This window comes from Crotalus tigris, unplaced genomic scaffold, assembly GCF_016545835.1.
Source record: "Crotalus tigris isolate CLP2741 ecotype Arizona unplaced genomic scaffold, ASM1654583v1 scf7180000018413.2111637, whole genome shotgun sequence".
Taxonomy (NCBI): Eukaryota; Metazoa; Chordata; class Lepidosauria; order Squamata; family Viperidae; genus Crotalus; species Crotalus tigris.
Window position 1 is genome coordinate 1,570,683 of NW_024096990.1, and position 9,860 is coordinate 1,580,542.

The following is a 9,860-nucleotide window of genomic DNA, read 5'->3' on the forward strand; positions in this document are numbered from 1 at the left end:
AAAAAACCACAGAAAGTCCAGCTGCTTTTTGAAAAAAAATCAACGCTGGGACCCTGATTTACTCTTTCCCAATTTCTACCTTCCATCCAGGAAGGTCCCTATCTTCCAGCATTGCTCATCCCTGAAGTGGGAATCAAGAGTCACTTATTCCTCACAATGGGTCACTCACCTGCTTTGTGACTTCTTCCTCTGCCTCGAGAGCTCATAAAGGAAGGGTGGGAGGGGCTGACAGTGAGGTAGGCTGGGGAGGGGAGCTGGACTAATAGGACCCTCCCTGTATTGTCACTGACAGTGTGGGCAAAGCACGAGGGGGAAACTGAGGCGCCTGGCTGGGCATTTTGAGGCTCTCCCAGCATGTCACAAGGCCTTTTGTCCCAAATCTGCTAAGAACATCATGGCGACACTGCCCAACTACAGGAAACCATCCAAGCAGAGAACATCCCAGCTGGCATGGCTTCTCGCAGGTCTGATGGGGGGGTGTCTGTGAGGAGGGGGGGGGCAGGTCTGGGATAGCAAGGGTAGGGGGTCAAGAGATTGAGAAGGACTCTGGAGAACATCTAGGGCAGGGGTGTCAAAGTCAATTTCATTGAGGGCCACATCAGCATTGCGGTTGTCCTCATGGGGCCAGGTGGGTGTGGCCAGGGTGGGCGCAGCCTACTGGGTGGGCGTGGATGGAGTGGGTGTGGCCTACTGGGTGGGCATGGCCAGCTCTGCATCATTCGCGTCAAGGGTGCCTGGGGGGGCCTGGGCAGGAGTGGGACACATCTGGGGGTCTCTGGCAGAAGGGGGTGGGACTGGGGCAAGTGCCAAGGCATGGTGAATTTCTTCATTCCTCACAAAGGGTGACACCTCCCCAGCATGCACCCACGGGGCAGGGCTGATGCGGCAGAGTTGGTTCCTCGCTGTTTCCAGACGGCCTTGTGGAGCTAAGACTGAATGAGTTTCAGCATAGATGGCCACCACAAAATTGTACATTGGCTCCCGGCCGGCCTGGGCCAGGGCCAAGGCAGCGGGGACCATTTTTGTAGTTACTGAGTCTTACTCACTAGTCCAACCCCCTGCTCAAACAGGAAACCCTATCCCGTTTCCTACACTGTTTGCCCACATTTGTGTCCTTGTGTTGATGACACACTTCCTAACCATCTCCTCTGCCGTCCCCTTCTCCTTTTGCCTTCCATCTTTCCCAACATCAACCTCTTTTCCAAGAAGTCCTCTCTTCTCACCTGGTGGCCAAAATATCTGAGCTTTCAGCCTCAGGATCTGTCTCCCAAAGAACCGTCAGGGTTAATTTAATTTAGGATCGACTCATTTGATCTCCTTGAGGTCCAAAAGTCTTCTCCAGCACCACAATTCGAAAGCACCAATTCCTGGATGCTTAGGCTTCCTTACGGTCCAACTCTCGTAGCCCTACATTGCCACTGGGGAAACCATCGGTTTGACTAGAAAGGCAATTAAACAACCTACAAGTCAAGGCAGTCCTTGACTTATGACCACATTTGAGCCCCCCCCATTTTTGTTGTTGTTGTTAAGCAAGACATTTGCTAAACGAGCTTTGCCCCATTTCACAATCTTTCTTGCCACATTTGTTAAGCGAACCACAGCAATTGTGAAGTTAGCAACACCGTCGTTAAGTGAATCCGGCTTCCCTCCCATTGAAGGTCGCAAGAGGGGGTCACGTGACACCTCCCCCCCCCGGGGACATTGCAACTGTCATAAATACAAGTCAGTTGACCAATGTCTGAATTTGGATCACGTGACCGGTGGGAACACTGCAAGCATCCTAAGTGTGAAAAATGGTCGCACGTCCCTTCTTTAAGAGCCGTTGTAACTTTGAACGGTCACTAAATGAACTGTCCTAAGTCGAGGACCATGGCAAGAAGTGGTCCTTCTGCCAGTGACAAGAAAGTTTGTAAGACAGGGCAAAACTGACTTTTAAAATGTCTCCCTTAATGGCAGAATTTGGGGCTGTTTGGGACTCAGTCGTGGTCCTAAGCCAATGATGGCGAACCTTTTAGAGACTAAGTGCCCCAAAACTGGCCCCACCCCTGCTCCACCCCCTGCCCTGCCCCCACCCCACCTGCCTGGAGGGCTACTCACCATCTCCAGAGCCCGCCGCAGATCGCCCAGGCAGCCCAGCAACGCTATGGTGGCACGATGGGGTGTGAGGGCAGAGTTTTGTCTATGCTGCCTGGCTGCCATGTCCTTGGCTGCACTGCTCCATGCGGACCACGGGCGACTCTCCTCCATGGAGGCTGCTGGTGAGGAGGGGGTCATGGGAGGAGGCAAGACTGGGGCAACGGCACGTGTGCCCACAGAGAGGGCTCCGAGTGCCACCTCTGGCACGCGTGCCATAGGTTCGCCACCACTATCCTAAGCCAAAGACTATCGTATGTTGTTTAATTGTACCTAATTAATCATTTCGCACAGTCGTCTCCTGTGGTGACAGAGCAGGGTAACCTGGGGTCTCTTTTTCAGGTCGCAAAGTGGGAAGTCAGTCTGCCTTCTGGCGGGGCAGCTGACATTTTGTAAAGAAGCGAACGCTCAATCTTCTCTTTCTTTCGCAGCTCATCTCGCAAGTTCCTACTTTGTGTTCGTACAAGCTCAGAAGAAGATCGATTTCACCATTCTCGTAACACCACGGTACCCTTTTGAAGGGCACAACGTCAGCCTCATCCCGCAAGCGCCCCCAAACGGAACCATCTCCTGCTTATGGACCAAAGGCGAAAATAAAACTGAGATCCTGATGTATTATCCGTCGAACCACACCTTTGAGCCACTGTTTGGCTTTCATTCTGGGCACCTGCCGCTGGAAGATTGCATCCTGTTCATCTCAAATCTTTCGTATTTAGACATGGGCATGTATGGAATTATCCAAACCCTCCCTAAAAAAACGTTATACGGGGAAGGGTTCTTAATGATCACGAGAGGTAAATTCACCCGTTTGCTGTTTTTTTGTTTTAAAAAAAAACTTGTTTTCATTCTGGCTCAGCTGCTCTCAGAATTAGAATAGAATAGAATAACAGCGTTGGCAGGGACCTTGGAGGTCTTCTAGTCCAACCTCCTACTCAGGCAGGAAACCTGCACTCTTTCAGACAAATGGTGGTCCAATCTCTTCTTAAAAATTCCCAGCGTTGGAGCATTCACAATTTCTGAAGGCAAGCTGTTCCGCTGATTCATTGTTCTAATTTTCTGGAAATTTCTTCTTAGTTCTAGGTTGCTTCTCTCCTTGATTCATTTCCATCCGTTGCTTCTTGTCCTGTCCTCAGGTGCTTTGGAGAATAGCTTGACTCCCTCTTCTTTGTGGCAGCCCCTGAGATATTGGAACACTGCTATCATGTCACCCCTAGTCTTTCTTTTCATTAAACTAGACCATTATTTGACTTATTTAGAGGGGCATGCATCCAGAAACCAACATTTTGCCCTCTAGCTAACTCCGGATCACTCCGTGAATGTCACTGTGAAAACTCACCTTTTCCCAATTCGTAGCTATCTGGAGAAAGAAAATTCCCCTTTTTTACGAGCTCACCTGAATAGGAAAAATATTTTTTTTCTTCCCTAGCCTTTGACTGATCAGAGAAGCAGCCTTTTAACTCTTAAAAGCTCCAGGAAAAAATAAAAAGGCTGATTTCTTTGAATCAGCACAGGCTGAGTTAAACCTCCCTGGACTTACCATTCCAACAGAAAGAAGTTGAGCAAGGTATCTTGAGTCAGGATTTGACAAACAAATCTAGGAGCTGGCTAGGGAGGAGAAAGTCAAGTCAGATATGAAGATGACATCTGTGAAAATCCAGTGCAATAATCAAAGCAAGGTTGATTATTTTGGGACGAAGGGTTGTTTTTTAACCCGTGCCACCGTATTTGAGAAAAATCATAATACAGGTAGTCTTCAGCTTACGACAACAATTGAGCTGAACACTTCTGTGGCTAAAGAAGACAGCGGTTAAATGGGGTTTGCCCCATTTTATGACCTTTCTTGCCCAGTTGCTGAGTGAATCACGTTAAGTGAGTAACACAGATGTGAAGTGAATCTGGCTTCCCCATTGACTTTGTGCATCAAAAGGTCACAAAAATGGATCACATGATGTTGCAACCATCACAAACATGAGTCAATTGCTAAGCGTCTGAATTCTGATCACGTGACCACAGGGGTGCTGCCACTATTGTAAGCGTAAAAAGGGGCCATAAGTCACTTTTTTCAGTGCCAGCTGAATCGTCACTCAATGAAATGTTGTAAGTCTCAGATCTCAGAGTCTTAGTGGACAATCACTTAGATATGAGCCAGCCGGATGCTGCAGCTGCCAAAAAGGCCAATACAGTGCTGGGCTGCATTAACAGAGGGTTAGAATCAAGATCACGTGAAGTATTAATACCACTTTACAATGCCTTGGTAAGGCCATACTTGGAATACAGCATCCAGTTTTGGTCACCACGATGTAAAAAAGATGCAGAGACTCTAGAAAGAGTACAGAGAAGAGCAACAAAGATGATTAGGGGACTGGAGGCTAAAACATATAAGGAACGGTTGCTGGAATTGGGTATGTCTAGTTTAACGAAGAGAAGGACGAGGGGGGACACGATAGCAGCGTTCCAATATCTCAGGGGCTGCCCCAAAGAAGAGGGAGTCAAGCTATTCTCCAAAGCGCCTGAAGGCAGGACAAGAAGCAACGGATGGAAACTCATCAAGGAGAGAAGCAACCTGGAACTAAGGAGAAACTTCCTGACAGTTAGAACAATTAACCAGTGGAACAACCTTCCTCCAGAAGCGATGAATGCTCCAACACTGGAAGTTTTCAAGAAGAAACTGGACAGCCATTTGTCCGAAATGAGATAGGGTTTCCTGCCTGAGCAGGGGGTTGGACTCGATGACCTCCAAGGTCCCTTCCAACTTTATTGTTATTATTATTGTTATGTTATTGTTATTGTTATTGTTATTATTAAGTCAAGGACTATCTATCTATACATGATTTAAAAAGTAGAAAGTTGAGGTTTTATTTTATTATAAAGCATTTGGGCTATGCTTCTCAGAAGGTTTGTGTCCTCTTGTGTCCTCAGAATCAATTCCAAGAAAGAAGAACGCACTGGGCGCAGGAATTATTGCTGGAATTTCCGCTGGGTGCCTCATCGGCGTCTTGCTGGTTATAGGCTTAGTGACCTATCAGACTAGAGGATTTTCCTTAAGGTAATTGCAAATCTACAATCCCTGAACAGGGACAGTAATTTCTTCTATCCTCTGTCTTCTACCAGTTTTCTCCGTGTTTGAAGAAAGAGACTTGGCTTTAGAAATCATGTCAAAAGAAAGAGAATTTTGTACACAACAAGCGTCCCCGCTATTATTCAGCCACAAGAAAACTAAGGGCTGGTGTCAACGTCGTATTTTTCATTATTGAGTTGCCCTCGAGGCATTTTTGAAGGTTGGAGGAATCTGAAGAAATCGTTCAACTATTTGGTTTGGTGAAATTCACATAGCAAGTGCCAAGGACATGAGGAGATCCTGGCAGTTTGTAAAGATTTATTGCAAGTTTAAGTCCTCTACAAGAATCTGAACTAGTAACAGTCAAAGCCAATTGGCGATAGGTAAAAGTTAATGGAATTCAAGGAGGGCTGGATTTTAAATTTCTTGTGGGCATGAAGGGACTTGAGACTGATGACACATTTGACCCCACCCTCAGGCTTAGCCTGGTTATCTCCTACATAAAAAGGTGATTCCTGTAATCAACACCATCTCTCTCTCTCCCTCTCTCCCTCTCTCCCTCTCTCTCTCTCTCTCTCTCTCTCTCTCTCTCTCTCTCCTCTCTTCTCTCTCTTCTCTCTTGTCTCCCCCCTCTTTTTCCCCTTCTCTCTCTCTCTCTCTCTCTCTCCTCTCTCCTCTCTTCTCTCTCCTCTCTTCTCTCTCTTCTCTCTCTCTCTTCTCTGTCTCTCTCTCTCTCTTCTCTCTCTTCTCTCCCCCCTCTCTTTCTCCCCTTCTCTCTTTAGGAGTGCAACAACTGCAGAACCAGCAGGCAGTTCCCCAACCCAAGAGGCGTAAGTATTGATAGTCAAATCTGATTTAGGTTTTGCCTCGGTTTACCATTTCCAAGAAGCAACCAAGTTGGATGATCATTTAAAGCAATGTATTAGAGTCCTTTGTTAAAATGGAGCTGGAAGGAACGTTAGCCTTCTGTTTTTGGACTGTAGCTGAAGGTGTTTTGTTTATGAATAGGGTGGCCCAGTCTTTCTGAACGGATTACAAAATCTCCATTTCTAAAGACTTCAGCCTTCTGCTTGAGGCTGTTTTTTTTTCTTTTTCTTTTCCTATTTCTGCCTTTAAGAACATGTTTCTCCTCTTCTTCCTTAGGGGAAATAAAATATTCTATCTCTTTTAATATTCCCCAAATTATTTCATTCTCTAGAAGGGGGGGGCTTCCCACAATGGGAACTCCCTATGAAAAGGGAGAGCCCCAAGACCCATCTTACATCCCCTTTTATATTTAAGACATCACAGAAAAACACAAGAGGAGTTGTTGATTGGACAGGATAGAAGTCACCCCCCCTTTACGTAGGAAATCAGTTCCCTGTAGTCAAACATGTTACATATTTGCATCCCATAATATCACACATGTTCATTAAAACGAGGTCTGGCATCAGAAGGGGCGTAAAATTTAGGGGAAACGATTCGCTAAAGTACGTGAAAGTGCCAGAGAAAAGAGTTGTTCTATATTATTATATTATGGTTTTAACAATTAGTCAGAGGAACGGCTCGCCTCCAGATGTTGCGGGTGCTCCATCACTGGAGGTTTTTAGGAAGAGACTGCACAGCCATTGGTCCAGAATGGTGTAGGGCAGTGGTGGGGAACCTATGGCACGGGTGCCAGAGGTGGCACTCGGAGCCCTCTCTGTGGGCATGCACACCGTCGCCCGAATCCTAGGTCTTCAGCTGGGTTTTATAAAACTTTTTTGGTTTAGGCCTCTGCTGCCCTGTGCAAAAATTAAAAAAAAGGTTCAATCAGTCAATTTCAACTTCTCACGGGGGAAAAAAAAGATCTTGCAAAGTTGGAATGGATTGATTGAACTTTTTAGTCCCACCCAGTCTGCCGTTACCACTGCAGCCACGCCCACCCAATTGGCCACGCCCAGCCAATGGGCCACACCCAGCCAATGGGCCACACCCACCTGGCACTCGACGATGCATAAGTGGGTTTTGGGTTGCAGTTTGGGCACTCGGTCTCTAAAAGGTTCGCCATCACTGGTGTAGGGTCTCCTGTTTTAAGAGGGGGTTGGACTAGATGACCTCCAAGGTCCCTTCCAACTCTATTGTTATTCTGAAATTGTGTGTCCTATCTGAAATAGCTAAGATTTTTTCCCCCTCTGTCTCCTCCTCTTCAACCCATGTGCAAAGAAGACGGAGTTACAAATAGGACTTCGTGTTATGTACAAATCTTGACTAGCAGGCTGAATGAAGGGCACAAAAAGGTTGCTTTTCCATTGCTTCCCAAATGAAACAACCACCCTTTTAAATCCAGGTGGTCCTCGAATTACAACCATTCGTTTAGCGACCTAAGCTATAACGATGCTGGAAAAAAGGGATTGATGACCGTTTTTCACACTTACGACTTTGGCAACAGCCCCCTGCTCATTTCTGATGCTTGGCACCTGACTCACATTTATGACGGTTGCCACATCCCGGACGCCTGGGATCCTCCTTTTGCGATGTTCTGACAAGCAAAGTCAACGGGGGAAGATAGATTCACTTAACAACCTGGTTACTGATTTAACAACTGCAGTGGTTCACTTAACATATGGGGGGCGAGAAAAGCCGTAAAACACAGCAAAACTCACTTAACAAGTTTCTCCCTTATTAACGTGAATTCTGGGCTCAACTGTGCTTGTAAGTCAAGGATTACCTGTACTCTAACCATTCAACTGTACTCCAGACTATCCAGACCAGGAGGAATGGGAGAATAAGGGGAAATATTGGGAAAAAGGAAGAAATGAAAAGAAAGAACACGCTGCTGGTTTGAAGGAATTCCCGTTGAGTTGATACCTCCATTAATCCTTTTTTTCCATAGATCGACAAATAAGGAGACAAACCAACCAGGAGCCAACAAGCAGACTCAGGAAGCTGAAGGAAATAAAATGTGATGGGTCAGTTCTTCGGCATCATTGGTGCTTATCTTTTTCAAGATCTGCATACATTGGCTAAGAATGGCATACAGGTTGTCCTTGACTTACAACCGTTCTTTTAGTGGCTGTTCAAAGTTGCAACGGCACCGGAAAAAAGGGACTGATGAGCATTGTTCACACAAGTCAGCATCCCCATGGTCACAGATCAAAATTTGGGCACTTGGGGCACCTGGCGTGTATTTATGACCGTTGCAATATCCCGGGGTCATGCACTTCTGACATGCACCTTCGGACAAACAAAGTCAATGGGGAAGCCATTGGAGAATGGAGGGATTTACATTCCTTGCGGTCATCTGGTCGTTAGTACTCTTTCTGAGAATCATTCTCAACGACTGGGGAAGGTAGATTCATTTAACAGCCGAGTTACTAATTGAATGACTGAAGTGATTCTCTTAACGACCATGCCAAGAAATGGGGCAAAGCTCATTTAGCAGCTGTCCCTCTTAGCAACAGAAAATTGGGGCTCCATTGTGGTTATAAGTCGAGGACTACCTGTAGCAGACCCCCATAATTGTTTGTTAAGAAGCAATTAGACCATTGTCAAGAGTCACCAAGTTAAACCTTAAGCCAAATCTCCTGTGGTTAAAAATGGAGAATCTTTGATTCTCACCGTTTCTCAACCTGGGCGACTTTAAGATGCGTGGACTTCAACTCCCAGAATTACCCAGCCAGCCATGCTGGCTGGCTGGGGAATTCTGGGAGTTGAAGTCCACGCATCTTAAAGTCGCCCGGGTTGAAAAACACCGCTTCTCCTCGGTAGGAAGGTTTGGGGTGCTGTTGTGTTCCCGAGTGGTTTCGAAAAATCCCCTCAGCTTTTGGAAGGTTGGTCTTAACAAGATCTGAAAGGGTTGTGCTCTGATTTTTGTCGTTCTTTTCAGGTAAAAACATCGAAAAGGTCCGAATGCAACCTGCACCATGGAATTTGCAGCTATCCATCCAAGAAAAGAGGAATTCCATCCATTGGGGAAGCCAAGGCTATCTAAAACACCAGCCTTTTTACCCTCCAAAATCCCAGGGGCAGCAAAATGGCTTCCTGTGTCATGATGGAATAAAGTCCTGACTGTACAACAATTGCGGTGTGGCTTTTTGTATTCCAATTTTACTCCTCCTCCCCTCCCGCAGGACGGTGGGAAATAATGAATAATCCTTTCAATCCTTCGCTTAGTGACCGTTCAAAGCTACAACATCACCGAGAAAAGTTGAATAAGGACCATTTTTCATACTTACGACCAGGGTCAGGGGATCAAAATTTGGATGCTTGGCAACTGGTTCGTGTTTATAACGGTCACAGTATCCCAGATCACGCGATCCCCTTTTGCGACAAAGTCAACGGGGAAGCCCGATTAACAAACGCAGTGATTCATTTAACAATTGTGGCTAGAAAGTCCATAACATGGGGCAAAACTACTTAAAAATTGTCTTGCTTGGCAACAGAAATTGAGACCTTGATTGTGGCGGTTAAGCCGAGGGTGACTTGTTACTACATAGAAAAATCTAGACATTTTACTCTAAATAGCAGTGTTCCAGTGTCTGAGGGGCTGCCACAAAGACGAGGGGGTCCAATTATTCTCCAAAGCACCAGAAGGAAGGACGAGAAACAATGGTTGGAAGCTGATCAAGGAGAGAAGCAACCTGGAATTAAGGAGAAACTTCCTGACAGTGAGGACAATCAACCAGTGGAACAGCTGGCCACCAGAAAT

General features: G+C 46.3%; 1 protein-coding gene across 3 annotated transcripts; it reads left to right on the top strand.

The window, feature by feature from the left end:
- The first annotated feature begins 260 nt into the window (after positions 1–260).
- Positions 261–9,231, top strand: LOC120312019. Of its 3 annotated transcripts, none has more exons than XM_039352216.1 (6): positions 261–464; positions 2,565–2,927; positions 5,053–5,179; positions 5,974–6,021; positions 8,046–8,142; positions 9,039–9,231. In XM_039352216.1, exons 1-5 carry the CDS (start codon positions 395–397, stop codon positions 8,116–8,118), a joined length of 681 nt encoding a protein of 226 aa, XP_039208150.1. In that variant the 5' UTR covers positions 261–394; the 3' UTR covers positions 8,119–8,142; positions 9,039–9,231. The 3 variants fall into 3 exon arrangements, with proteins under 3 accessions (XP_039208150.1, XP_039208149.1, XP_039208151.1); XM_039352215.1 differs by having other exon boundaries at positions 8,046–8,121; XM_039352217.1 differs by lacking the exon at positions 8,046–8,142.
- Positions 9,232–9,860: the final 629 nt, after the last annotated feature.